The 13,990-nt window shown below is 35.7% G+C and overlaps 1 protein-coding gene across 6 annotated transcripts in view; it reads left to right on the forward strand.

Annotated features, from left to right (window-relative positions):
- Positions 1-2,188: 2,188 nt before the first annotated feature.
- Ythdc1 (YTH domain containing 1) overlaps positions 2,189-13,990 on the forward strand; it is a 74,071-nt gene continuing 62,269 nt past the window's right edge. Inside the window, exons 1-9 of one of the 6 annotated variants that reach the window (XM_067132497.1) lie at positions 2,189-2,364; positions 5,219-5,305; positions 5,491-5,658; positions 8,539-8,634; positions 8,961-9,101; positions 9,667-9,753; positions 9,864-10,109; positions 11,055-11,172; positions 11,605-11,689. In XM_067132497.1, coding sequence (XP_066988598.1) covers positions 2,337-2,364; positions 5,219-5,305; positions 5,491-5,658; positions 8,539-8,634; positions 8,961-9,101; positions 9,667-9,753; positions 9,864-10,109; positions 11,055-11,172; positions 11,605-11,689 — 1,056 coding nt within the window. In that variant the 5' untranslated portion in view covers positions 2,189-2,336. The remainder of the gene's footprint in view (positions 2,365-5,218; positions 5,306-5,490; positions 5,659-8,538; positions 8,635-8,960; positions 9,102-9,666; positions 9,754-9,863; positions 10,110-11,054; positions 11,173-11,604; positions 11,690-13,990) is intronic. The other 5 variants (XM_067132499.1, XM_067132498.1, XM_067132500.1 and 2 more) reach the window with 5 other exon arrangements.

Here is a 13,990-nt window from a genome sequence, read left to right on the forward strand (position 1 = left end):
AATGCTTCTCAGTCTCAGTTGTCGTATTCCACCACAAGGCCTATGATGTGGCCTCATATGTTGCTCTAGCCTTGAGAGGACGAAACCAGGAAGCTATTGCAAATTGTAATAAAAACATCCATTTATTCAGCGTCAATATAATATACATTCATTGAAGTATAGATGGAGTTTCCGTATCTACTACATAGCCTGTGATGTGGCCTCATATGATGTTTAACCTTCAGAGGATGTAACCAGGATGCTATTGTTCATTGTAATGGAAACATCGACACGAGTCCTCATTAACATTTATTTATTCAGCGTCAGCATAATATACATGCATTGAAGTCTTGGAACAATTCCAGTGTTACTGAAACAATTATGGATTTATGAGAACTTCAGGAATGCCGGTTAATGACTAATGGATATATCAAAAGAACACATATTTCAGGTATAAAGACAGCAAACAGGTATATATCATCAACATTTCTCATTCAATTCAAATTATCTTACAGCAAAAAGCAGTCCACCACTCCTTCCTGGGAGGCCACTGCAGATATGACGCAAACTCTAGACTCATACGGGAGTTACTGCAATGATGTTTCGATAAGGTGCATTATCAACAGTGAATAGCTAGAGATTAAATACAGAATGCCATAATTGTGTTGAAGATGAAAAGGGGATTACAAGACAAAGTGATTGTTGAGAGAGTTGCAAAAATCGATGAATTAAAAAAATATGTGGGGTACATAAAATGACGACTCCGTGACTTTTCCCCCCGAGACGTTGATTCAAGGTTGATCTTGCGAAGAAAATTGAACCACTGGCAGCTGAATCGAGAACTGATAATTTCTCGAAGAAAAGTGAATTTTTAGATGTTTAATACAACAGTTTTCTATGGAATGATTTTCCTAATCATGCCACTGAACCTTATTTCTTTTTTCATTCACTATGCTTACACGAGTCTCATTTTATAGTTGAATTGCTTTATGTTATTTTTTTGGGCATTTCCACCCTTTATAGGTTATTATTCTTTTCTTTATTTTTCGCTGCTGAAGAATTTTGCCTTTCCTAACTGGTTAGCAGGTCTGCTTATAATAATGATGGTAGAGACGTGTTTCGAGAGGGAATGGCCTCAACATCCACTGAACGAGAGTTAGTTTTAATTATAGAGGGATTATGAATACGGTAGTGATTTTCCTTTTTGTTCACCCGGGATACATCACATCGCAGGAGAAATAATTATTGTTGAAAAAGTATGTATTTACTTTTCGCTTATGTTTGCATTTAATTCTTATGTGTTTTTTATTACCCAATTTTCCAGTTGCTTTGCTTGGTTACATGTTTTCTACGTAAACTGACAAAAAGTGAATGGAGAGATTTTTGCTTCAGTTAGAGAAAATATTTAAGCAATTATGTAGTAATGTACCATTAGGACTTTACATTGCTAACTTTAATCAAGACATTTTCATGGAAATTAATTTGTATTCAGTCTATCTTTAACTTAATTAAATGATAAATATAGTGTTCAAGAGTTTTTCAAAGGAAAAAATACGAGGAACTCTCCAGTAGTGTTAATCACTTCCAGCAGTCTAAAAATTTTTTACGAGTTCTCAGAGATGTTAGTTATTCGATTATCCATAAAACACAGTATAATTATGTGCGAACTACCTGCAATTGTGATTCATATTTAGCATTCAAGACACGCGCTGTGCAAATGGTAAACAAAAAGAAAAAAATTCCTTATTGCGAATGGTAGAAAAACAGTCATCATCTTGTTTTCACATTCTTGCCAATATGAATGAAAACTTGCACAGCCAAAAGGTCTTAGGTGGATTTAAAATAGTAGTATGATGTTTCTGAACTTCATGGGTATTATTTGACATTACTGATACTCATCTAATTCGCTAAAATAGGGCGGTCTGCAATGTAAACTTTAAATGAACTTTTGCTCGAGCTGCTTTGAACTTTGATCGAGTAAGCATTTAGAAAAAGACCTCTTCTTTTTTAATGTACACAAATTTCATCCATAAAAATTGGAATAAAATAAGAGATTACCTTACCATTTTGTCATATATTCAATAACAATATGTTTATACCAACTATTAATGGAAATAACTAAGGTAAAACATTCGGTTTCGAACTGTGTCCCCTGATCTCAGTGCGTGGTTTGGTGTCTCGAAGACGCCGAATGAAGCATTTAATGCCTGCTAAAGTTGTTCGCTAGCGTCCAGGGAAGGTGTTGTTCCATCCGTCAATGACGGGTCTTCGTGTACTGTGTCTTAATAAATTATTTTTGTTTATTGCTCGTCGTGTATGAGTAACCGAGAACGCAAACTGTGAGGGCGATTTCTGCAATGAATGAAGAAAATACTGAGACTAAAGGTAAATGTTTTTGGATTGTGATAAGCGTAATATTAAGTAATGTTAATGGATGTTTTTGTAGGTGTTGCCTGATCCACCGTTTTGTTTACGATCGGGGTTTGTGGCTTCTATGGTCTGTTTGGTTGATGTTATTGATTCTAATTAAACTACTCTTACTTTATTTTTAGTTCTAGAAGTAAGATATACTCGCTAGGAAGCCATTCAGTCGTAATTTCACCACCTAGACGTAGCCTTTACCAGCGGATATGACGATGCATTGTAAGGTAGCTTAGCTACCGTAACCTAAGCGTATCCTACCGGGACTTCCGACCGTCATATTAATTTTGGGACTATGTAGAAAATCTTGGTAATTTTTTGTAAAGTCCTTAATATAAGTCAAGAAATCATGTAAACCATAATGTTACCAAAGCGGTTTTTAGTGTTTCCGGTAGGTAGGGTAGCCTAGTTTGTGATTTTGACAAATTTAGCATTTCTTTAGATTTGGATAATGTGTAGCACGTTATTTAACCTTTTGAGTTCAACAAGAATGGAAGTAAGGCTTTGCATCCTAATCTTTGCTGTCCTCATACCTAATATAACTAATGGTGCTGGGTCCTACCAGACATACCCTAGGCTTTGGTTACAATTTGTTATTCGTGAAAGTTTTTCCAAAGCAAATGTAGATTTTTTTAATTCCAGATAACCTTAAAGTATTATATTAATAATATAATTCACCACTGTTTTGATGAATAATCATTTTTGAAAAATAATTTGGTAGAACTATATAGTAGCTCCGCGTCGGCGACTGCCTTCTAATTTAACTTTTTCTACAGTTTTTTGGTTGCTAATTATGAATTTACCTTTAATTTTTGGTGCTCGAGTGTAATTAACCTGTAATTAACCCCTGAAGTCCATCCAACAAGGGGTTTCCATACGCAATCTTCACAAGACAGGGCATGGGTACGTCTGTTTCGAACGGTTTATATCCCGTCCAGCAAGTGCAATAACTTGTTAACGATGGTACCCAAAACCCCCGGCCAGTACTAAACATGGCATGATGGGACATTCTATTTGGACAAACAAACAGATGCACCACCAGTATCAGAACCCCTAAAAGTGTAAAAAAAAAAACAGTTGAAAAGGTAAAAACAGGCACAGAGCTAATATATAAAATTACCAATAATTTGTACAAAATTAAAATTTGCTTATGTACCACAGATAAAGTGTACAAGGCACTGAAAAAAATTTATAATGAACAAATAAGAAACTTATTTGACCTCATGGGAGTACTAACCTTTGGCTGTTATGGAACTGGAAATGTTGAAGTTGTTGAGAATGGTGCCATGTTGCGCCGGTTTCTTTAAGCCTTTTGAATATAAGTTTCAGTTACTGCAGCTTATGCTTGGATTTTGAATTATGGGTAATGCTAATGAGTAGCAGTGTGTGTGTGATTTGGCAACAAAGGTGTGCGTGACATAAGTGCATGTGTGTGTATGCACATGTGAGTTTGTGTGTGTGTGTGGCTACTTTGAGAATTGATCCTGATTGGTTTTTCCTGTCTGTAAGGGTAGATTTGCAACCCTACTAAGGATGTGACTACTGGTCTCCCTCACATTAAAAGTGATTTTACTGGTTTCTCACAGTGGAAGAGATTTGAAATTAAGAATGAACGTAGGAAGGCCAGGAAGCATTTGTAGTTCGCACAGGCACGTTGCCTTTGACACAGCTGAATCTTTTTGGTTCCCATCTGCTTGACCATCCTTGTTTCTCCACATGCTCCTCTCACGTATTTTCCTCTTTCTTAGTTTAAGGGAAATGTGCGCTTGGAGATGGTAGCCCAGCACGCAACCTCTGACAGTGACAGTTCAGCTCTGGAATGCATGCAGAGCTCTCTCTCGGGGAGACCTCTGTACATGTATGTGGTCTGTTACCTCTTGCTCCTGCTTCGCTGGCTGCTCCGGTCATGTCGGGCACCCTCAAATACCTTATGGAGACGAGCTCATATCTTGGTCTTGCCAGAGACCCCTCCTTCACTGCTGCGTTAAACCTAGACCCCTATACCCTGATCATTCATCAGTGGTTTATTGTAAATGTTGCAGGTATAGGAAGTATGCAGATGACATCACATGAAACTAAGTACAGTTTAACCTAAGTTTATAATTTCTACATATCTGGGTAAGTGTGCATTAGCAATAAAATACATACAGATAGAAAGCTGTTGCAACTGGCGAGCTGGAAAAACAATACTGAATGATGTCTGAGATTATGACCTGTTTGTAAAATTATATCAGTACAGGCTTAAGCCCCACATATCAGGTACAAGGGACATGTGTATGATTGGCAAAGCAAAGCTGGTTAAGGCAAGGTGGGTAGGGTGCACATATTATCTGCACAGGTAGTTCCATGAGTGTGGTGAATTATATATTTCGTATGGTACCACAGTCCAAAAATGCAAAAGATACTGAGTACAGTAAACCCCCCGTATTTGCGGACTCACCTATTCGCGGATTTCTCTGTGGAACGTATATACCCATTATATGCGGAAAATTCACCCATTTGCAGTATTTTTCACTAAGAAATATACACTAATTACTATATTTTCATGACTAAATGCACTTTTTGTGATAAAACTATTAAAATACTCAGGTATAAGCATTTTTAAGTTTTTTTTTTTTTAACCATTAAAATTGTAGTTTCTAAGTGCTGTTAGAGGTTTAAAGTATTCTGATTTTGCTTATTCAGCAGAGGCGGTATGGTACCTATCCCCCGCGAAGATGGAGGGTTTACTGTATGGTGTGCTTAGCTTTTTAGAAAGTAAAAGAAAATGTTCGTAGTATGGATGCTTAGTTGAATAACATTTCTCGTCTCATTTCAGGAGAACAAGAAGTGGATCTAATGGAGGAACTGCTTGATTCTGCCGACAATTTTGATGAACTTAATGATGTTTCCGATGACAAAGCAAGTAAGTCTTCAGTGCAGTGCTTTATTGTTAGTTAACCCTAAGTGTACTTGTTGGTATTGCATTTGTAAGGTTTAACATAGCACACTACATTACTATTAAGATAGTAATTGTTTTTAAGATAGTAATTGTTTTTAGGTGTTGGGAGTTATCAGCTTGTATAAATTTTCTCAATTTTTTTCTTGTAGATAAAAGACGAAAGAAGGCTGTGGAAACAAAAGATTCACCCACCAAAACAGAAGAAAATAAGGATTTGGCTGCCAAGAGAGCGAAGCTGAAGGAACGTCAAGATGCTGCACGAGCAAAGAGAGAAAGCAAGAAGAAGCTGAAGCCTCCAAAGAAGGAAGGAGAAGGTGGTAAGTACCAGTTTATTGCTATGCTTATTGTAATATTTGAAAATGAGGACATTTCTGCAAGATGATTGTTGAAATAAGTGTGTACTTGTCAGGAACACCAGAGATGTATTGTACTTAAGAAATGTTGTAGACTTCTCATGTCGAATGTTTGATTGCAGGTAGTAATGGGTTTAGCACTGAATGGTGATTAGAATAGAACAGTGGAATTATTGTAAAGAAATTGAGGGTTAGATTATCTGTGGACTTTCTTGCTTTAGGATAAAATTTGAGGCAATTACTGAACAAAGTGTTATCTTTTCTCTAATTATCCTGCATGTCCTTTTCCTTTATTTTTTCCGGTTACCTTTGGAATGTGGCAGTTACTGTTTTTCCTTTTCCTTGAAGGGATTTGTCAATAGCAGCTTTTATAATACAGGTTTCTTGGAAAGTGATTAGTATATTTGTGTCCTTTTAAAGTAATTGTTTATAAGAAATGAAGAAAAAGCATTCAGCATGTATTTTAGAAAAGAAAAATCCGTTACTTTACCTGTTTGATATTTGGTATTTAAGAATGCTTTGTGTCCTTTGAAAGTAGTAAGAGAATATTAGTTACATGTTATCATAGATGTGCTACTGGGCTACTTAAGAAGTAGGAATATGGCATTGTATAGAACAAAATGGGCATAAATGACAGATGTATTGTTGTCAGTAGAAATGATTACCAGGAGTTATAGACAAGGTTGGGGTTTTTTGCATATAAATGACTGACATAGGATGGAAAGTGGCCAGAGTTCCATGCACACCTGTGGTCATCTTCATCGGGATTTGTAGCTCTGATCAGCTGCAGCTCCTACCAAGGATGTTAATAACCAAAGCATATGTTTGTGACAGTGGACTTGAATGAACTCCTGTTTGAAGGATAAACTCCAGTCGAGAATGTGGTATCCATGGTAGCTTCATAAACAAACTTGAAGTAACCTTGATCACTGTAGACAGTGTTCTGTTGGCCATTGGGAATAAGTTCACAGCAAGGAATGTGCTACAGTCAGTGGTTATGCCAGTCACTTTCCTTGACTAACGGCCTTGAGGAGTAATCACTCATAGAAGAAAATGCACTACTTGCAGCAGTCACTTTATGGGCTGGGCTATGCTGCAGAGATGCCTGTATACAGTCCTCATGCACCTTGGGACCCAGGAATTGTATGCATGAATAATTTGTGAATTTGTCAATGTTTAGGCTCTGGAGATTGGCTGTGTTACAAGAAGAACTGCTCTAATGATGGTTGGCAAAAGTGGGCAGAATATCAGAAACCAGCTGCTTCCTTAAGAACCAAGCTACCACTAAATCTCATCCTATTCCTGATTCTGTACCAGGACAGACATTGCAAGCAAGCAGAATCATTGGAAACTAGAGACTCCTAACAGATATTTCTGAATACTTACAGTACTACAATAACATCATTTTTAAACATTTATGAAGAGGTGTATTTACTACAGTACTTCAGCCAACCTGAAGCAGGGCTGAAGTTCAGTGACATTGGTTGTTTGGCTGTGGATGTTAGTCAGCTTAAAAAAGACTATGTTGTTGAATGGATGCTTTTGTGGGGGAGGGGATGTTGATGGGTGATCGTTTTCACTTTTGTTTTACAAGTAGCATTCATCCACATAACAGTGTTCCTAGAACTGTAAGTGTGACTTGTATTTCCACTGAAAATTGTGATTGTGAAGAAGATATCACACAGATTAGCAATATTTGACAAGTAGTTATATATGAAGACTACTTGTCAGTCATTGATACGAGTGTGTAATGGAATTGTCTACTGTACTGTGTTCTTTATGTACCACAAATTACTTTAGTTGTCTATTATCCCTTACTTTTTAGCATTTACTATGAGAACTTACTAAAGATAGTCTAGAGTAGATTTTACTTAATGGAAAAATGTGAAATTTACCTTAGTTTTGTGTACGTGCTAGTTTCTCAAAGCTTCATTGCACATAGCTTTTGGGTCTTGGGTAAAGGGGAATATTTATCTGATTAACTGCAGCATCTTTATAAAAATATCAGTAAAGTATTACAAAGAATAACAGTGTACAGGTATAGTGCTTTATATGTATCTTGATATGTAAGTGCACATGTTTTGTTGGATTGTAATTCTTGTTCTTGCCAGTGCAAAGACCAAACCTAAATACGCGTAAATTGAATCTAACTTACCTTATGGGACGTGTATCTTACGTATATTTGTGAGCATGTGAGGATACCAACTTTGCCTATGTAGCCTTCATACTGTTTTTGCAAAGTCAAGAGCAGTTGTGAACATTACTTCATTTACACAACTGTTTCAGTAGTTAGATGTTCTCATGGGAAAAGGTTGAATGGAGGAAGGAAAAGAGACGAGTGAGCAGTGATAGGAAGCAGACAGACATGTACAGAAATTCATTTTATGGTCATGTGGGAGAATTCATATGGCTTTATTTGTTAGAAGGGAAAGCAGTGTCATAGGGATTTGTAGAGATTTTATATAGATCAGCGAAAGATTTATTCTTAGATAATGCTGTGGGATTAGATTATAAGTACGAGTTCAAGTCAAGCTTTAAAATAGCTACAGACGTATAGTAGTGGATTGATTATCGAGATGTTAAGTCCTAGGGTCTGTTTCTGTGCTTGTGGAGTTCTAGAAATGGTTCATTTTGCCTTTTGCCTCAGAAAACTTAGAATGCAGAGTGAAATTTATTTTCAGGTAAAGTAAAAGCTGGCCAGAAGGTAATGTTTTGTATGTTTGTTTAAAAAAAGCCATATGAATTTTATCCTTACATTTTTTTTTTTTATAAATTTAATCATTTTATGTATTCATGTCTGTCACTCACTCTTTCCCTTTCTCTTTCTGTCTCTCTGGGAAGTAGCTGACACCATTATCTTGGATAATGCTGCTGATATAGCGACTTTGGAAGATCTTTCTGATATAGAAGATGAAGTCCAAGAAGGAAATGCTAATGAAGGTAAATAAAATAGGGGAGTGGTAAATTTTTTTTTGTATATGTATTGCTGATTTTAAAATGGGCAGGCATGTTGGGTTACACCCAATTTTCCCTAAAGGCTGACACCTTATTTGACTTCTTATTTGGTGGGCATAATAAAGAGATCCATATTTTCACCACGGTTTCTGGGAATCTTAAGGTTTCAGTCATTTTTATATTGTTTTCATTATATTAACTTCATCTTCAGTACATTGTAATCAAAACAGGACACTTTTTAATCTTCATTGAATATGTGGTGTTATGCATATTAACATAGGCAAATGTTGTTGATCTTTGTAACTTTACAGAAGATGGGGATAAAATGGGTGAAGAAGGGGACATGGAATTTGACACACGCTCTGAAGCATCCTCCGACCACCAGTTTACAGATGATGAGCCATCCATGAGTGAAGCTTCTAGAGCATCATCCATCTCAAGAGAATCTTCAGGTAAGTTTGCGTTTTAATTTATTTGAGAGTTCATCTTTTGAGCTATGTATTACTCTAGTTAATGTTGGTTTTTAACCCATCCTGTATCCAATTGCAAAGTTTCATCTAAAGGAAAGAGCAAGGTTAGCCTTTTATTGCAGTCATAGCACCTCTAGGTCACTGTTAGGTAAAGTGTACAACCTGTAAGCCTTCCTTGATAGGTGAGCCCCATTACCTTGTGTATGCTGATCAAGTTTTATCCATGACAGTAGCTGCTTTCTGTTTCAAATGTTGCTTACAGTATTAGCTTTGTCCGCTAATACATCTAATACAGTTCTTTTTGGGATAAAAATATAAATTCAAATTGTCTTATATTGGGAGGTTGAACTGTGATTAGTGTTGAATGAGACAAATTAAAGAATGTCCTTATTGTAAGACTGATTGGTTTGAGTAATGGAAATTTCACTGCAATTGTTGTTAAAGATTTATTCTGTTAAGAAGCCAAGTTGTTTTATGAAACAAATTTAAAAAGATGAACAAGTATTGCACAAGTTTTTTAAGTATTGTATCTCAATGTCTTCTGTAGGAGGAAAAGAAGCCCAGGAAGAAGAGAAAGAGGATAGGAAGAGGAAGCACAGTCTTTCTGACACATCACTGAAAAGTGTGGAAGAACGTAAGTTAATGGCTCCTTGTTTGTTGGTAGTCCATGTTTAATGTGTTGATATATTACGCATGTAACTTAGGCATATTTTTGGTTGCTTATACCTTTTAATTTTGTTCCAGCTCCCAAGAAACCAAAGGAAAGTTCATCCAAAAAGAAATACGACTACATAACAAAAGTAAATTATCTCTTCCGAGACGCAAGGTTCTTCCTAATGAAGAGTAACAATGCTGAGAATATTCAGATCTCCAAGTCGAAAGGTGTATGGTCAACACCGCCACAAAATGAAGCAAAGCTCAATCAAGCCTTCAGGGAAGCCAGAAATGTCATTTTAGTCTTTTCCATCAAAGAAAGTGGGAGATTTTGTGGTAAGGAATATTTGTGCTGCAGTTTATACCAATTATTTATAAATGCTAGTAACATAATTTTTTTTTCTTTTTTATAGATCTTATGGGTGATCACCAGTTGAGGAATGAAAATCTTTACTTATCAGTTATTTGTATAATTTTTATACTTGCAATAAATTTAAGACCAAGAAGTGCATTCTCAATCCTGCATGAATTCCTTTAGTAACTTTCAAACCCTGTGGGAAAAATCTTTAGGAATATCTTTGGTTTGCTAATTACTACTGAAAAATAAAATTATCACTGTTACCAAAACAACTGTCAAAATTTGATCTACAGGTGTTTTGAATATTAAAAAAAAGTTTTTATGCCATCTTTTGGACAGGTTTAGTCTAACTGTATGTGAAATTCTTTTAAACCGAAGTTATTTGAAAAATTTAGGGGTAATAAAAGTGTAGTTATAAAACTTTTTGTTCTGGAACAGTCTGACCATGGACTGATTTTTGGAAATGTAACTTGGACCAAGATTTCAAGCCTATGGAGCTTAACTATGGTGTTGGTAGAAAAGATGTCATTATCCTGTTTTGATGGTAGTAACTTCAGAAGTCATCGTATTTAATTTTAGTCAACAATCAGTATTTTATTGAAAGATATCCTAGCCTAGCTCTTGCCACAAAAGTTTGCCAATGGATTTCCAATCAGTCAGTTTTTCTCCACTGGGAAGACTATGAAAAAACATCAGAAATTCACTTCTTCATTGTGTTCTTGAAAATGGTTCACTCACAAAGCTGAAACTTGATGTTTACCCTGAATATCTAAAAGTAAGAAGACTATCAAGTGCAGAACTCTGATTGTCAATTCATATATGTCTTTATTTACATATTCATCACATTCCATATTTTCGTGATTCAGTTATACACATGATCATCTGTTTAATGAAGCTCGTTTATGTCTGCTTTTTTTTTGTAGGTTTTGCCCGTCTAGCTGGTGAGTCCCGGAGAGATCTCCCAGCAGTAACTTGGGAGCTTCCACCAGGTCTATCAGCACGAGCTTTGGGAGGAATATTTGAGTTGGATTGGATATCGAGGTTAGTCTGTGTGTGTTCGTTGATAGTCTTAAGGATATAAAGTATGGTCCAGTGAAAAAACTGCTGTATACCTTCTTGTGTTGGAAAGCACTGTATATTGTATTTTAGTTTTTACTAAAAGTAGATCATTATTAATGCAAACCATTTACTTGTAGCAGAAAATAGATAATTATTAATGCAAACCATTTACTTGTACTACTCGCATCATTTGTACGTGAGGAAAGTTACATAAACATTTGTGTACGGATTGTTATGAAAATTTTACCAGAAGTGGAACTCATGATTGGTAACAGGTTATTAGATTTTGGGAACAAATATGGGTATCTTTTTCATATTACTTGGCAATATTTATGACTTAGAAAAGATTTCTAAAGGATTATCCAAGTTTTCAGATATTTTCAAGGTTAATGAGCTGTTGTTCCTTCTTTCCAGACGAGATTTGTCATTTACAAAAACGCAGCATTTATACAATCCATGGAATGATGGAAAGCCAGTTAAGATTGGTAGAGATGGCCAGGTATGTTGTTGTTAAAGGTTATATTTTGTCCATGTGGTTTTAGCAAACAAATCCTATAGCTATTCATTTTAGTTTTGAAGTGATAATGGCATAACCATGTTGTAAAAGAAGAATAAAAAAAAGTGCTTACAGGGTTGTGATACGAATTTCTTTTGTAAGGGGAACTCTCAGAGAGTACCCAAGTGCTGTTTGAGTGGTATGAAAGGTTCTTGGGTCATCCTTTGGCCCCTTAACTGTATTGTCTCCTGTTCTTGGGTCATCCTTTTCCCCTTAGCTGTATTGTCTTCTGTTTTTACTTATCATTCATGAGCACTTACTGTAACATCTTTCCTTTTCCATGGGTTTATCATACATACTGAAATGCCATAATAAAGTAAAATATAGTAGTACGTATATCTTCTTTAGTGAATGAAGCTTTTACTTGATATTGTTTTTCCATTAATACAGACACACGGAAGATGTCATAGATTTGTCAAACTTGTAAGAAAAGTATGACTTGGTAATCGTGAGAATTGTTCTTTAAGGTATCAATTATTGTTGTGCCGGATCTTCATTGTACTGTACAGTGCATGTTGCTTTCAGACAGTCCAGGTTGTAGACCTTTTAACAAGTCATTTTATAATGGCTGACTCAACACCCATCCAGAAGAGAAGGCAAGATGCAACCCTTTGAAGTTATTTGCCGTCTGTCATAGAATCGTCCATACACTTGCCAAAGCAATAACTTCGAAGTCGTTGTATAACTAAGCCTTAAAAGTTAGGTTGTAGTCTAGACTATGAGTTAGAACAGGATATTTTTACAGCAGGACAAAGAGAGGGAAAATGAATACCAATCTTTCCTTGGGGATCACCAACTAGTGAGCCCAATTTTCTCCTTTAATAAGTGTGGGTATGCAGTTATCACTTTGAGCTAAAGTGGAGGGATATATAAGACAATGTCTTATTATTCATTAAAATCAAAAGTTTTAATGTTCCATATTATTTTTAGAGACAGAAAAGTAGCTGTCAGTGTAGAATTTTTGTGAAACCCTATGATACGGAGTGTAATAGCATATCATTGGATAACATGATTTTTATAATTTGCCTGATACAGAACTTTAAAAAATATTATCAAGAAATAAAACTGTAAATTAATGCCCTTCTTACAGACCTGAAAGGATTTAACAGTAGTGATCCATATCCTGAAATAAAAGTTTGCAAAAAGAAAATGAAGATATAGAAGTAGAAAAGTGATTTAGTTTAAATAAAGATTAGAAAACAAAGCAATGAACATGCTGTAAGTACAATAAATAATGTATCATCCGTTTTTAAGCAGGAATTATTTCTCTTAGATTCTCTGTTGCACACACACACAGACACACACACCCTAGCCTACAGAATACAAAGCACAACCCAGTGCCAAAATAGCAACAGATGCCAAGCTTTGGAAACAAAAAAATTTGGCAGATTCTCCATTATTTTAAATTAACCCAAGTATAGTAAATGTGAGCTGTAACTTTATAATTAATATCTAAACAAATTTTTGGTCCAACCCTGTGAGAACTAAAGAAATTAGCTCAGTGGTCTAGTTAAATTCCTTGATAATAACAGGAGTTGCATCATCTGCATTCTTTATCATCTTGCACTCTAGACCAACATCATAAGTACATGAAGCCTAAAATCTGCAGGGATCCCAGAATATTACTCTTTGTAACAAATGCAAGATACATATAGGCTTTCAGAAAATGTCAGCAGCAGCAGCTCAAATCACTACAGCTAATTGGGTTACTACTCATACAGAAATACAAGAAATGAATTATCAGATAGCAGGACTCAAGTTTCTACAAGGTATAAATTTTTCATTGCAAAGGTCCCACTATGATTTTTTGGTGGGCATTAGAGTTTATTTCGTGGATATATGGCATCACCAGTGGTCAACACTTGTACAATTAACAAAATATAGGAAGATTTGACAAGAAATAGACGTCTGGGGATTGGGCTATACCCTGAACAGGAGGTTTAAAATCTGACCCACTCTAGAATTGGGCATACTAGATTAACCCGTAATTTTGTTTTGAAAGGAGCCAGTGCTCAAGTGTATATGCTGTGGTAGTGTGTCTGTTTAGCACATTCTTTTACTTTGTTCCAGATGTGACCAATTTAGGAGGAATTATTGTTTCGATGGTGAGAACATTTCTGAAATTTTAAATGACAATGTAGATGTAAATAGCCTCACGGGATATTAAAGCTCCCTGATATGTTGGGGGTAATCTGAATATGAAAAAAATGCTGAATAGCCAAGATAAGTTCCAACAATTGGCCT

Source organism: Macrobrachium rosenbergii, chromosome 31 (genome assembly GCF_040412425.1).
Source record: "Macrobrachium rosenbergii isolate ZJJX-2024 chromosome 31, ASM4041242v1, whole genome shotgun sequence".
In the NCBI taxonomy this organism is placed as follows: domain Eukaryota; kingdom Metazoa; phylum Arthropoda; class Malacostraca; order Decapoda; family Palaemonidae; genus Macrobrachium; species Macrobrachium rosenbergii.